This window comes from Mercurialis annua, linkage group LG2 (assembly GCF_937616625.2).
Source record: "Mercurialis annua linkage group LG2, ddMerAnnu1.2, whole genome shotgun sequence".
In the NCBI taxonomy this organism is placed as follows: domain Eukaryota; kingdom Viridiplantae; phylum Streptophyta; class Magnoliopsida; order Malpighiales; family Euphorbiaceae; genus Mercurialis; species Mercurialis annua.
In genome coordinates, this window is record NC_065571.1 from 50795684 (window position 1) to 50811034 (window position 15351).

The 15351-nt window shown below is 34.7% G+C and overlaps 2 protein-coding genes across 2 annotated transcripts; one reads left to right on the top strand and one right to left on the bottom strand.

The window, feature by feature from the left end:
• Positions 1 to 2629: 2629 nt before the first annotated feature.
• LOC126667114 (ethylene-responsive transcription factor SHINE 2-like) lies at positions 2630 to 4144 on the top strand. Its single transcript, XM_050360084.2, has 2 exons — positions 2630 to 2904; positions 3144 to 4144. Exons 1-2 carry the CDS (start codon positions 2825 to 2827, stop codon positions 3673 to 3675), a joined length of 612 nt encoding a protein of 203 aa, XP_050216041.1. The 5' UTR covers positions 2630 to 2824; the 3' UTR covers positions 3676 to 4144.
• A 1588-nt stretch (positions 4145 to 5732) lies between these two features.
• On the bottom strand, positions 5733 to 10541 carry LOC126667722 (RNA-dependent RNA polymerase 6). The gene is made up of 3 exons (XM_050360775.2): positions 10297 to 10541; positions 7153 to 9874; positions 5733 to 6803 (listed from the first exon to the last, which is right to left on the bottom strand). Exons 1-3 carry the CDS (start codon positions 10314 to 10316, stop codon positions 5925 to 5927), a joined length of 3621 nt encoding a protein of 1206 aa, XP_050216732.1. The 5' UTR covers positions 10317 to 10541; the 3' UTR covers positions 5733 to 5924.
• Positions 10542 to 15351: the final 4810 nt, after the last annotated feature.

A 15351-nucleotide genomic window follows, 5' to 3' on the forward strand; every position in this document is an offset into this window, starting at 1 on the left:
AAGACTAGTAGAAATGTTTCAATAATAAAGAAAGAGTTGGTTGGTAATAGATGTATTTCATTTTTGCAATAATTTAATTTTCTTTATTTATATTTTGATTAATTAAAAAAACTTATGTTTTATCTTTCTTTAATAAATATTTAATTTACCTTCCTATGCAGAAGTTTATTTTATTTTCCTTAGTAGAAGTCTAAAAGTATTTAATTATACTAATTTAGTAGAACAATCATGTAATTTGAATTTTAACTTTATTAGGCGATATACGAATGATGTTGTGCATATGCTTTCTTCAAATATCACGTTTAATGTCAAGTCAACCGTACCCTCTTCTGTGCTTTTTCATGGCGTAAACGGAACAACAGGGTAGGAAAAACCCGACTGACCTACGGCCAAGGCGGTCCGAGGGATGTTTCCAACTACATATTTATGGTAAAATTATCTTTCTACTTTTATTTTTACTAAGGTTTGACCAAATTAGTTTTATAAAATTTCAATATGATTTTCAAAATAAATAAATTAATATTACAGTGTCACCTTAGGGTCCTCATAAATATATTTCTACCATCTGTAGTAACTGCATATGTTATAGATTAATAAAACAAAATATTATTTCAAGAAAAAAGTCACTGCCAAAGAAATAGGGTTTAAGATTGGGCTCATGTTTGGTGATTTAGTGCTGCTCCTTTTTTTCAACATTCGAAGCTAAGATTTCATTTATAGTTCTGATGGGCTTGGCATTAACAAGTGGGTTATTAGCTCGTGTGGTGTCCAATCTTTACCTTTAGTATCAATTTAAAATAAAAACTTCAATTCATTTTAATGTGGTATTATAATTTTTTTTATCAGAGATAAAACTATTCTATGTTAGGTGTTAGCTAGGATTAGCAGTAATTTCATTTTTTTAAATCAGACGAAATAACTGTCTGCGGAAAGTCAAAGTCGAACTCCTGACCTCCAAATGTACAGAGAGAGACTTAGCCACTAGGCTGGGCCTTCAAGTACTTGTAAATTTAATTTACATTTCAAACAATAGCATTTAGACAAATTCAACCAATGATGTTGCAATCAAAGATAAATATGTTTGTCCAATTATCATACGTTATGTCCACATAATCAATCTAAATTTATTCGAGAACTATCGCCTGAAATATTAAATAAATTTCCGATGCCACTTTAATATGCATCGAGAGTTCCAGAATTAAATTAAAATTAGGGACAAAAGTTTATTATCGTACGGCTAATAACCATCATTTTCATCAGACATTGGATTTTTTTTTACTTAGACCATATCCATAAATAATTTATGAATTCAACCAATCAAATGTTGGAAAAAAAAAATGATTAAATACACTTCAATTTATTTCTACAAGTTGAAGCAAAAAAAAAAGAGTAGTACTGATAAATGTGGTTAACCAAAAAGGTTGACATAGCCAATGCCATGCATGCAATTCCAAACAAGTTTCAGCCACACCAATTATTATTTTCATAGACTTGGTCCTCTTCCATTAACTTTTCTTACAAATAAGTTTACTTTTGGTCTGTATTTCTTTCTAAAGTCAATCAACCTCCAACTGAACTTCACCAATCTTTTTATTTATTCTCTTGGCATGGCTAGGCCAACTTAATAAATATCCTTAATTTTTCACATAATTTGTAACTCTAATTTATAATTGGATTGTGATATATTTGTGAATAAAATATGTCAAAAGAAATTCTATTTTTGTATGTAAAAGTCTTGTTGAATTTTAACAAGTAATGGGTCATAAATCTCATGCAAAGCTCGATCAAGTTTTTTTTGGAATGCTAGTGCATGTATTTTGCTGGACCAGTGAATTCAGAATTTATTTCTATTTAATTATTGAAAAAGACATCATGTGTAATTATTGAAACCATATATATCAAGTATTTGTATGTCGACTGTGTTATCTAATATTAAACATTTTTACATATGTAGTGATGTAGTTAGAAATTGGAATTAAGAGGACCAAAATATAATATTTTTTATGCAATATGTAAAGATTAGAATTTATTAAATTAAGAGGGTCAATGTGTATTATTTTATTAAATAGCATGTAGTATAAATTAACATTAACTTTACTTAGGATTTTCTTAAATAAAGGGGTGTTTGTCCCGTTCACTGTAATGTAGCTCCGCTGGTGACAATATGTCATTTGGCTTAAAAAATGTTAAAAAGGGACCGATCCGTGCCTTCAAAATTATATACTAAAGAGTTATGAATCTCGGGAGCAAAGAAAATAAGACGGACATGGCCTCCTAACTTCCAAAAATTATCTAAATTAATATAGAAAATTAATGCACATAGCCATCGAGCCTCTCAACTTTTAAAAATTACCTCCCTATATATAACGTACATTCCGATTTGATACCCTAATGAAGTACTAATTCTAAGAGGCGGCTAACCTCTCCGAAAGGAAAATCTAAGCATTTAAGCTAGGCTAGGAGGATCTAATAAAACCGTATTTTAATTTTAATAATGTATATGGAACATGTAATGATATTTAAATTAACTGTGGGCACAAATGCATATAAGTTATAAACATCATTAAATTGAGTTGTTACGGAGGCAATAGGCAAAGGGTTTTGTAAAACAAAAGTGTAGGTGAAATCTTAATTGCAAACTTTAGACTTTTCAATCCAATTCACCGACAAAATATCACATTATAACATTAATAAATCTCTCTTCACATAATTTAGTACTCTCTCATTCACCTTTTTCATTTCCTCATCTCTCTAATATCAATCACTTAATCAATAAATCTCTGCAATTTTCTCATTCCACCATTAACATTATATCAACAAAAAAATGGTACACTCAAAAAAATTCAGAGGAGTCAGGCAGCGCCAGTGGGGCTCTTGGGTTTCAGAAATTCGCCACCCTTTACTGTAAGCTCACCAACTCGCATTAATATTACTAACTTCGAAATAAATAGTACGAAAACTTATCGAGTCCTCAGTTTCAAAACAGTTTCAGAGAGGTTTCGGCATTTCTTTTCCGTCCTAAAAAACACTTCTGAAACTCAAAAACTTAACATTTCTTAACCTATTCTTATAGAATATATTGTTTTACCATTTCTCGTTTTTATTCTACGTTTCATTATTTCGTATTTATTTTGTTGGTATAGGAAGAGGAGGATATGGCTAGGTACATTTGAGACAGCAGAGTTAGCAGCAAGAGCATATGATCAAGCAGCTATACTCATGAGTGGCCAAAATGCTAAAACTAATTTTCCTAGGAGTGATCTTGAAGAGACGATTACTTCTGAAGATAATAACGAGTCTACATCACTGTCTTCTTCTAAAGCTTTGTCTGAATTACTTAATACTAAGCTTAAAAAATGTTGTAATAAAGACCCATCTCGTGCTTCACTCACTTGTTTAAGGCTCGATAATGACAATTCTCATATCGGGGTATGGCAGAAGCATTCCGGCTCTCGTTCGACCTCAAATTGGGTCATGAAAGTCGAGCTCGGGAACACGAAGAAGAAACAAGTGATGGAAGAGGAAGGATCCTCCTCGTCGATATTATCATCAATATCGTCACTCACATCAGTATCATCGCCAACAACAACAGTTGGAACTGAATCTAGGGATAGTACAAATGAAGAAGATAGAATTGCAATGCAAATGATAGAAGAACTACTTAACTGGAATTAACAAGTTATACCTACCCAGTCAATGTCATGGTAACATTTATAGACGGATTTTCTATCCGGCAGAATCCGTCGGTTATCTGTTGTTTTCTAAAAGCGACTCACTTCACACGTCATCAGGTTTGTTGGAGCCTAGGCAATAAAAAATTGTCACCTCGCAAATGATATCAAAAACTCATATATAATATATAGTTTTATTGGTCTCTCAAGTATATATATATATTTGTATATGTAGTCATGTATTGCCTAATCAAAGCAAGGAAAATCAGGAATTATACACAAGTATGGAGATGGTGTATGTGATCTGTCACTTGGAATCTAAGATTTTTGTGATGAAAGATGCTTTATTATTCTGTAAATAGGGTTTGGAGTTATTGATGAGGGTGATAGAATGCTATCTCTCTGTCCTTGATATTAATGTAATAGACGATGAATCTTCTTAATAAGAAAGAAAAATATCCTTCCTTTGTTAATGTTGCCTCTTCCATATGAATATATTGATATGACGTAAATTATTATAAGTATATTGTCATTATAAGCATATTTGTGTAAAAACTAAAAGTTTATTGTAATATGTGATTTGTAAATACGCTATCTTTTAACTATTCTATAACAAAGATCAGATCATATTTGTCTAAGAATGAGGTTTTCACTTTCACTTTCCAGCGGTGCTTTAAAAACCAGACCGAGCGATGGCTACATCAGTGTGGCCACCGGCTCATGGTGTGCAACTGGTTCAACCAGTTAAATAAAAAAATAATATATTTATACAACATATAATATATAATATGTACACTTTTTATATAACAAGTCTACATATGTAAAATTTAAACACATACATGAAATTATAACTAGTAAAGGAATTGAAAAAACTAGTTATTATATCATATTCTAACTAGTAAATAAAAAACTATATAATCTTTAAGTTTTAACCGATTTCATGGTTTTCAATGCAAAGAGGTTGAACACTATTTCTAGTTTTTATGGAAGAATCAAATCGGACTAGCCTCCGGTTTGCGATTGAACCAGTTGAACCGGCCGGTACGATTCAATTCTTAAAACAAAAATATTTGCAGCAAAAATTCTTTATTTGAAAGAGAAATCCAACTAATAGGATGTGTGTGCTACTCAATCAAGTTGATGACAAATGAGAATGCAGGAGACCAATTAAATCTTCTAATTAACTAATTTTGGAAAGAAAATGAAGAATATTAAGGAAGATAATGACACAAGAAAAGTTTAGAAAGTAGAAACAAAACAAAGACAGATTACAAATTAGACAATCATACTACATAATAGCATCTCTTGCACAATGAATAGTAAAATAAATAAACATCAATAAATAAAAGGCACAAAGCAAAGTAGTTGGATGATCATAAATGAAGAAGAAGTTCAATCTATCAAAGAAATGAGCAATGTAGCTCTGGCATCTAAAAGAAAGGACACGTTAGCTAGGGATTTTGATGTAATTGGTAGGTGAATTGCAGTGAAGCAATTAGTTTTTCTTGTTGTTTTCCACTTGTCATTACTGTTGAAAGTAGTGCATGTTTCTCTATCAATCCTTTTCAAAGTAGGTCCTATGGTGTTTATGAAACTAAAATAGAGCCTAGAATCACTATGGGGCCAATGAACTATAAATCCTAGACTATATGCTTATGACAATTCACTCTAGTAGTGCACTACTAGATTAAAGCAAGTGTTAAAGAAGCATGAGTAATGTATATAAAAGATTAAAGAGCAAAGGGTTACAGCGGTCACCGCGTCGGGGTCAATTAACTCACACTTAGCAATTTTAATCAATTAGGGACAATAATACCCTCTAGTTTCAGGTAAAATTAACCCAAAATTGTACAAAATGAACATGTGATGACCCCATTTGGGATTTTTTGACCTAAAATTAAAAAGTATTGTCCCTAATTGATTAAAATGAAAGTGTGAGTTGATTAACCTGACTTACAAATTCAGGGACCTCAATGACCCTTTCTTCAGAGATTAAATGAGGGATCATGTACCTGTATAAGTTACTGATTGTAAAGGCTGACAAGGTTAAACCACAGAAGCTAGCATAATTCAGTTCCCTTCATAAAGAAGAAATCATGCACATTCCACAAAAGTATTTATTACTTCATCGTAAAGCTACAAGCTTTGCCAGCTAATGCATTGCAACTTGCACACAATACTATCAAGCATAACAATGGCAGAGTGGACTTGCGGCCACAAAGTATAGCAAAATATGGAGGCTTCGGATTCTGGTTAGATCCGATCACATAGATACTTCACCAGAGAGTTGATGGGCTTAGCAGTGTCAACGCCGTCACTTCCTCTACGCCTAATCTTGATCCGAGCAAGATAATCAGCTGCAATCCAAGCAAAGCTTAACATGGCTACACTGTCACCATCATCAGGATCTTGCAATTCCAGGGACTCATTTACCCATTTAGGATGGTAAGCAACTTGGTACCATGCTGATGCCTTATGCTCATAGTGCATGCTTTTCTCGTCTTCTGTGAGTTGCTCAAAATCCACATCCATCTTCTCGAATACTTGTCTGAACTCTTTCTTGAGCGAACTATAAGATTGCTTAAGCCGCTCTTTCAGTTCCCCTTGTTTCCTACTGTTGTACTTTGGCATGGACCAAATGTGACCAGTTACCAGCTCTTCTTCTCTTTTCACTTTATATTGCCCTAGAAGGCCTTTCACTTGCCCATCATACGAGCATTTCTGATCCCAAGCATCACGAATGTAGTCAGAAGATCCGGGCACCTCCAGATCTTTATCATAAGGAATATCAGCAGGCGCGAATTTGAGCTCAGAAGATAAAGCCTCTTCATCGTCATCATAAGCATCTTTGACCTGCCGATAGAGTCTTCCTAAAAGTTTGTGTGACGTGTAGGACTGATACTCCTCCTTGCCCATATAATCTGGATATAGCTTGGGTTTTAGATGTGGTGGCAAGGTTACAAGCTTCCCAGTCTTGGGGAAGTCGACAGCTGTGGCTGCTAACTCTGCCAGTTTTATGCAGTTCTCATCCAAAGCTCCATATTGACTCAAGTCAGCGTGAACAACATGGGCATTACAGATTGCCCCCAAACTCTCATTCACCATGTTTTTGGCAAAAAAATCTATAATGTCCTGCAAATTATACACAGACAGCTCAGATATCTCTGAAGTATGACAGGAAATTGCATTTCATGATGCCAATGATGAAAAATGCAAATGATGAACAAAACTAAACAAAGGAAACTATATTTTCATTATTCCATATAATGTACAATGAAGCTGCTTACTCAGAAGACCATACTGGAAGTTTTTTCCCTCGTAAGATATTTGATCACACATCTTTTACCAAAAACTTTAATGGGGCAGATAACAGAGAAATTTCAAGTTTCAAAGAGAGGAGAAGTATATATTATAACCTCAGAACAAAAACAAAATTATCCCTTAAACATCAAAGATAATATCCAACGAAAAAGATAATTACCTGACTACTGACAGCACGATTTAGCTGTTTGGCTTCTGCGGTATCATACTGCATTGGAGTCCAGCTCCTCTTGCTTGGAGGAATAAGGTTTTCATCCCAAGTCACAAAGTAAAGATCCCCATCAAGATCACTTCCAGAAGCTTCATTAGTGTGAGGTCTGTCGCCCTTCTGTGGAAAGACTAGACAATCATGCAAATGGTGTAGTTCAGGAGCATCAACTGCTTCCAAGATCCTTACATCACCTGGATGAAGACAAGGATTCTTAGCTATCACAACAATACCCTTGACTACTTGTAGATTTTTCTTCCTTTCACTAAACCTCGAGCCATGCTTCCAGAAACACCTCTCCAATGAGGGGATGGACACTTGGATAAAACACTGGCCTTGTTCAAGTACCCCTAGCTCGTCCAAGCAGCCCATCAACCATCTCCCGGAAGGAACAAAGATTCTAGCTTTTTCCCTAAGGCCCCAAAGTTGTGCAGCTCTTATACAAGTTAGCATTCCACGTAAATGAGGCTCCTTTTTTGGTTTAAAACCTGCACTCAACATTATTGCTGCAGTGGTACCTTGCTCAGCGCAAGATGCAGTAATGACATCAAATGCTACATCAGCGTCCACAAGCATCTGATTTAGTTTGGAGACCATAACGATCTGCATTTTCCAGAATATATCATCCGGAACATCCAATGTGGAAAGCAGTGTGATTATCTGCCTATTTAAGAAACCGGCCTGATATCTAGTCCAAGAACAAATCTCCAGGGTGGTATGGTTTGATTGGAATTTGTTCATGCTGGGCCTCAAAGACAGTCGGATTCCATCCCCTTGTGCCGGCCAGCAAGCCACAACTCCTTTACATCCAGCATATCTTATCTGGTAAGCGCATGGAGGATTAGTGTCCAATTTCAGCTTTTCTGCCACTTCCTTGGCAAGATCTGGCGCTATCATGCCGATGCCATCAGAGAAAACATAACCATTTCTCGTGACATCTGGAAGGTCAAACCTAGCCTCTCTTGATGGAACATTTACAGTTGCATATGTAGAGGAGAAACATTGGCCCATCCTGGCTGCACATTTTGCAATATTCTTGTTGGTGAACTTCCCCATCCAGTTCCTGATTTCGTTAGCACTAACTTTTCCATTTTCAGCAAAAAACCATGCCGATCGATCTCTTAATTGATTGGAAGAGAAAGCCAAAAATGAATACTTTCGACCACACAAGTAAAATCCATCATTCAGAATACTCCTCACCCTTTTGAATATTCCTGTCTTCTGGGAAAAGGAGATAGAAGTGATGTCCTTAACAATGGGGGCAGCATAATAGTTGAGAATCATTGCGTTCATTGTCTGCAAACCCTCATCCATAAAGGTAACTCTTAGGAATCTATCAGCAATATCTTTATATCTTCTCAAAACTCTATTGGAGAGCTCTACTTCAGGTGGAAGGCAATAGGCTCTTGTTGGAGTGATAGCCAACCGCCTAATCTCTACTATATCATCAAGCTTTGGGGGGCTCTTAAAGAGTTTGGGATTCTTCAGCAACCATTCTTGGACCATTTTTAGCCTCTTATAAGCATCAAACACAGGGCGCTTATAAGAACATATGTGTTTTAGTGCAGCTATATTTAAATCCGGAGAATGGTTTCTTAATAAATCAAAAAAACTATCAGAGAGTTGATGTTGATTGAATATACCTTTATGCATGACCGCATTCACTAGAAACACTACATCAAAAGCTATCTTTTCTTTGTGATGCATACAAAAGAAAGCATCTGATAAAGGAATCCCATATTCTGGTTCGTCTACAACACTAAGGGGTCGCTTAAGGGAGTCTTCACGCACCCTCCGTTCTTTTAGAAATGTCAAAGCCCTCTTTAACTTTCCACCATGACGAGGGGGGATCGAAACTAGATACGAGTTACATCGACCAATGGCTCCACTCGGTGTAAAATCAGTGGTCCGGATCCAAGGATCGTCGTCATCTAGCAAGTCAAAATTAACCAACACTTCAATGTCATCATCGGCAGTTCTATACCAGACCCTAGGTGCAGAGGCCAGCTGCAACAGAATAACATGACCTGACGTGGTGTCTGCATATTGTTTTATCTCATTGATATCTCTTACCAGAAACTCCAATTTAAAATCACATCTGATGACAGCACGCTCAGTTGTGCCTTTAAAAGAGAAGGCAGTGTCCCTTTTAAAACAGAACTTGCACGTCGCATCAAAAGGATCAACAAGAAACTCAACACCTGTTAACGGTCCTCTCCAGCCAACGAGGAACTCATCACGACTAACCAAGGTTCCAATCTCAACACGCACATTAGGTAATTTAAATGGAGGTATCGTTCTCCTCCTCAGATTCAAATGAAATGGATTTTCAGGGCCCAGACTGGCCTTTAAAGCCCTGCCGTTAAAGAAAAGCTCACAGCGCCCCGCTGCATCCATTGCCCAGGTAGCTGAATGGGGTGAGGCAAAATGCACAAATGCATGTGGCTCCACCTTCCTATAGCCATCCGCTCTTTGAATGACTGCAGTGTCAGTTATCTGAAAATTAGGATAGGACTCCGGAGGGGTCCAAGATGTCTTCAATCTACATCGCCAAACTTGCCCTACCGCATCTTCCAAATACGACACAAGATCTTTAGCAGTGACATCAATGTCAAATCCACCAAGACTAACTTGACTCACAATTACTTCCTTCTCCCTCCTCTCTGTCTTCATCCTACATTGCAGTTCAAATATATTCAAAATCTCAAAATTACAAAAATTAACAGATGGTAATCATTCTATAAGGAACAAAACTTTTAAACTATCTAATCTAATTGAATCCTTTATTTTTCGCTTGTGGGAGGAATTGAACCTGCTAGAACGCTGCCTAGCGTTTATACATTCATACCAGTTGACCTATAGCTCATTGGTAATCTAATTGAATACTAATTACCTAAAAATCAAAACTTTTAAAGATTGTCTCAGTGAATACTAATTACTTAAAGTACCCACCAACAGAAAACTATATACATTAATTAAACAAAAAAAAAAGAATAACATTAACTAATTTTTCTTGATCAACAATTTTACCAATCAAAAATTCACCCAATGCATAATCAAAAACAGACAATTCAATCAAAAATTCACCCAACTAACCTTTGAATTTCCTCTTGCATGCGTTGATCAAAGCAAGAACTGGGACCAACTTAGAAATGGGTTTGTCGTTTTAAGAGAAAAATAGGGATTAAACGCGTGAATGTGAGAGAAAGAAGAAGGACTAAATTGCATGAAATTTATAAATGTTTGAATTGGAACATTTTGTAGAGTGAATAATATGGACACCGTCACTGACTTAGAAGAGAAGTTGTTTGTTCTTTTCAAAGAGTGGCAGTGACAGTGTTTGCGCCTTTAGTTTATGCCTATATATATTTGGACAGAATCTTGAATTCAACGGCTGTGATTGACATGATCACTACTTTGTAGAGCCCACTCTGTTCAACAACTTCGCCGTGAAGTAGTGGCCAAGTGTACATTTTAAACCTTCATATTAGTCTTGATTTTTAACTTGGACACTTATAAATTTCTTATTTAAAAATTTAAAAATTAAACGATGCACTATTTTTAATAAAAAAATATTTTACTATTATCTTGCTGATAAATATTTGATTTTTTTGAAAATTAAAATTGTAAAGAATACAGATCAGGCCGTTTACTAATGTCACGTGTTGTCCGCGTCAATATAAATAGCTGCAAAATAAAAATCCAGTAAAAAAAGATCTATTTTATTATTTTTAGTAACATTATACGCTATTTTGCCGATGTGGGCCTAGTCTGAATGGTTAAGGCGTCTCTAAGTGCAGTGAGAGGTTGTGGGTTCGAATCACGCCTCGGTAACTAAATAGTAAATACTAACATGAGACTTTAAAGAGTCGATTTCCACCTTTGATAAAAAAAATATGCTATTTTTGAAATAAAAAAAATAAGGTTGAAATTGAAATTAAGCTAGACATGAAGGTTCAAATTGTATATTTAGCCTTAAGTATAAAAAAGAGCAGATTACTCTAAGACCACTCACGTTTGTCATAATTCACAATTTGTACCCTTTATTTGAAAAACGATTTGATACCTCAATTTTAATTTTTTAAACTATAAAACTCTTCTGTTAGTTCCGTTAATTATTTGATATTTACATTCAAACGATTTGATAGTTCAATTTTAATTATGTAACTGTAATAGCGGCTGACAAATGAACGGCAGATATTCTTGGAGGTTGATAGTCATTTTCATCGTATATAGAATAGGAATCAGTCTTGGGTGGAAGGATTTGGTACCTCACTTTTAATTTTTTGAATAATTTGGTACCTCATTTTCAAACGATTTGCAAACGATTTGGTACCTCATGTTTCATTCCATTAACAATTTGGTACCTATATTTAATAGACTGATTTTATAGTTTAAAAAATCAAAATTGAGGCATCAAATCGTTTGATTTCCAAACAAAGGGTATCAAACTGTGAATTATGACAAATGTAAGGGGTCTTAGAGTAATTTTTACAAAAAAAAATAGTAGCAGCAGCAGTTGTGGACTTAACTCGTGATCATGGACCTGCTAATCCAATCCAACCCAAATTCTTTTCTTCGACCCGGCCTAACATATATAAATATTTTACTCAATTTTACAATAAACTAAATTTATGTTTGATTTAAAATTATGATCTAATTGCATAGAGAACAACTAGAATTTTCATAAAATATTTTTATAAGGATTTTGTTCATCACACCGTCCATAGACAAAATTTATAAATTATAATACAATAAGAGTAGGTAATACAATTAATTAGAATTTTTTATTATTTATTGACATGTTATAAATTAATAAAGGATGGACATAATTTATATAAGAAAAGTTAATTTTATTTCATATTATCCTTTTAACTCGCATGAATAAAAAGCATGAATCAGTGATTGAAGAATCAGACATGATTGATCGATTTGATCGATTAAATTAAAATCAACCAAATGGTCCAAGTAATTTCTAAAAATAAAAAATTTCGTTTGATCATAATGCAACATAAGAAAAAGGTAAACTCAGACTGAAATTAGAAAACCATATAACTTTTAAAAATCAGTGGAACTTGCCGATTTTTTAATAATACAAATTTACAATAAATTTAGCGATATCAAATAGATTAGCTTTATTTTTTTTGATATTGCAAACCGTAAAAATTCTTAGCGGCCACATATACGGTATAGATTAGGTTTTTTTAATATATATATATATATATATATATATATATATATATATATATATAAATAATTTACTTAACTGATTGAATCAGAAAACGATGCGGTTTATGTGAAGACTTTTTCATTGTTAGGAAGGAAATTATGATATATTTTTTTTAATAATTGCAAAGGAGGAACATTTATGGAAAAATTGAATCCACGAACTAATAGTTTGTTACTCAACGCTTATTACAATCTTGTTTGGCACGAAAAACTAAAAAAAATTGAAATCTCAGAAAAATTATTAAAGATGCATATACTCACAAAATGTAAAATCAATTATAGAAAAAAAAAGTCATGAATGTAATTGTACCTTTGGAGGCCGAGAAGGCAGAGGAAGTGGAGTTGTACATTGTTTATCTGGCATGCTTTAACCGGTTACTTGATGTGTGAACTGGTTTGCACCGCTAGCATTGTTTTTCGGACAAGGTTGTGTTAGGATACGTGCTGTGTACACGTACTACCCTAAATCCATAGTTGCAATCGAACAGTTTTGATTACACGATTATCTAAAGGTTTTCAATTTTTTGCGGAAAGACATGGAAACATTTTATGTTTTCAAAACGCGAAAAACTTTTACTGTTTTTCCTAGGCTTGCTACGGGTTTCGGAACAACTATTCCCATTCCCTATCGCCGGTCTCGGCACGAGTTTCTGGGTGGAAATCGGTGTGTGACAATTTTATCGTTTGTCTTTCTTTATGACAGTTTTATTTGTCATTTTTTTGTGAAGCATTATTTTATAAAAGTTTTTTCCTACGGTGGATGTCATGACTGTATGATATCAAAAATCGGTGTGCAGGTGATGAAAAGGTTCTGATTGAAGAGTGTATTTTTCCAGCGAAACAATGTGATAATTTATTTTTTGTTTCCTTAAATAGATCTACGAATTAGATATAACATATGTTAGTGTAAAATGTTTGTTATTTGTCACATAATAAGATTTGATTTTTAAATCTTTCTGGTTTTCTTTAAAATGTATGTGTTTTATATTATGGAATTTCGCGTGGATTTGATGTGTTTTACATTGTTATTTTGAGTTTGTTTTATGCATATCTTTGATTGTTGAAGACTTTTTATTGATTGATAAAATTTCAGATTTAAGATTTTTGAAAATTAAAGTTTTTTTTTTTAAATTTTGTCACGACCCAATCTCAGAGCCGAGACCGGCGCTAGGGAATGGGAGTGGTTGCTCCGAAACCCGTAGCAAGCCTAAAAACGTAAAATAATTTTTCGCGAAACATAAACGTCATGCATGACATAGATAAACACGTATCATGCAGAAGCACACATGCCAGGCACATATATCCTCTGGCAGTCACAATATAAATAACGCAGCAAGCGTAAACGTTTAAAACTTTAAAACGTTAAAGTTATATTTACAGAAAACTACCCATACAAGCTGACGTACAAAACACTTATCTACTGCAGCTCTAAAAGTAAAGTACTGTTTCTTTACATACTCAAAAATACAGACTTCTGAAAGTAGGATAGAAGTCCGTTGCTTCAAAGCGTCTTTATCCCGAAAGGAAATCTGTGAGGGGTCAGTATATTGGGATATACTGAGTGAGTTCATACATTTACTAGTAAGTATTCAAATAAAACATAAAATCGTAATCAATCATATGCAGCCAAGTACAGGATCCGATTGAAACCTTAATCCTCAAACATACTAATAATCAATCGATCAACCTAATCATAAATATCAATCGCGAGTCCAACTCGCAGGTGGCCCAGCCACTAGATACGGGGACTTCCAGACTACACCGTAGCCGAGTTCACTCTGCGTATCGAAATTATAACCCAATCGTAAATTTCATATTCATCATCAGCTCCCAGCTGAGTTATATCAAAACTGGTGATCACACAGTCCTATTGTCGCCCAATAGGTAGCACGTTCCATCGGATCAATACTGGTTTCAAATCCAGCATATGCAATTCGTATAAAAGTTTCACATATAAAACATGCGATTCAATTAATAAGCAATATAAAATAATTGCTTAAATAAATACTTTAAAAGCAAATCGTATAAACTCACAGAAAACGCTTATCCAAAAATACGTCGGGGCTTTAGAAACGTCAAGCTTCCCGAGCTCCTGGTCCAGCTCCTTCTTGCCTCGCTGGATCTAAAACAATATCAAAACATTTGACTCACATCAGAATCCTATTCTAAGATTGACTCTAGACTCGAGACTCGACACATTTTACTTTCATTAATCGTCGTGCTTCTCACGCATATCCCACTAAACGATACCAAACTCGTTTACGGATCGCAAATTACTTCCAATTCAATCTTCTTATAACCTCATTAGGTTAACTACTATTCGATTTCCGATTCAATACGCGTAATTAATTCAATCGAAGTACGAAGACTCAGGGTGCGAGAATCGAAGGGTGCACGCTCGTGCAGGGAGGTACACGTTCGTGTACCATATGATGGTACACGTTCGTGTACCTTAGTACACGTTCGTGTACCACAGTACACGATCGTGTACAGTCGTGCACGATCCCCCGGAATCGATTTCCGGGGTTTCCGACCTGCTATATACGTAAAAACGCTCCAAACTCAGCTAAAACGCGTATTCTAAGCTCAAAACGCTATATATCAATCCTAAACTCGATAAAACGATAAAATCGTTTCGTGGCCTAAAACTTTGAATCGATATAACTTAAAATATAATCAACGAAACGGTAAAACGTCAAGCTTACCGTGATTCTCCTCGAGAGTACGATCAATTCGAGCTATTAAACGTCGAAAATGGACGAGAAACGGAATCGAGCGATGGAATCGTTTGAAACGAGCGAGAGAATGAAAGAAGTGAAGGAAGAGAGAATGAAGTATCTGGATCCTTCATCTGAAGGAAATGTTATATATATAACGGCTAATTTGCACTTTGGTCCTTGAAACTTTTCAAAAGTTTCAATT

Coding starts and splice junctions, on each gene's coding strand:
- LOC126667722 (XM_050360775.2), bottom strand. CDS start 10,316: ATGCAAGAGGAAATTCAAAG. Junction 9,875..10,296: donor ATGCAAGAGGAAATTCAAAG/GTTAGTTGGGTG, acceptor ACTGCAATGTAG/GATGAAGACAGAGAGGAGGG. Junction 6,804..7,152: donor ATCGTGCTGTCAGTAGTCAG/GTAATTATCTTT, acceptor TATAATTTGCAG/GACATTATAGATTTTTTTGC.
- LOC126667114 (XM_050360084.2), top strand. CDS start 2,825: ATGGTACACTCAAAAAAATTCAGAGGAGTCAGGCAGCGCCAGTGGGGC. Junction 2,905..3,143: donor GAAATTCGCCACCCTTTACT/GTAAGCTCACCA, acceptor TTGTTGGTATAG/GAAGAGGAGGATATGGCTAG.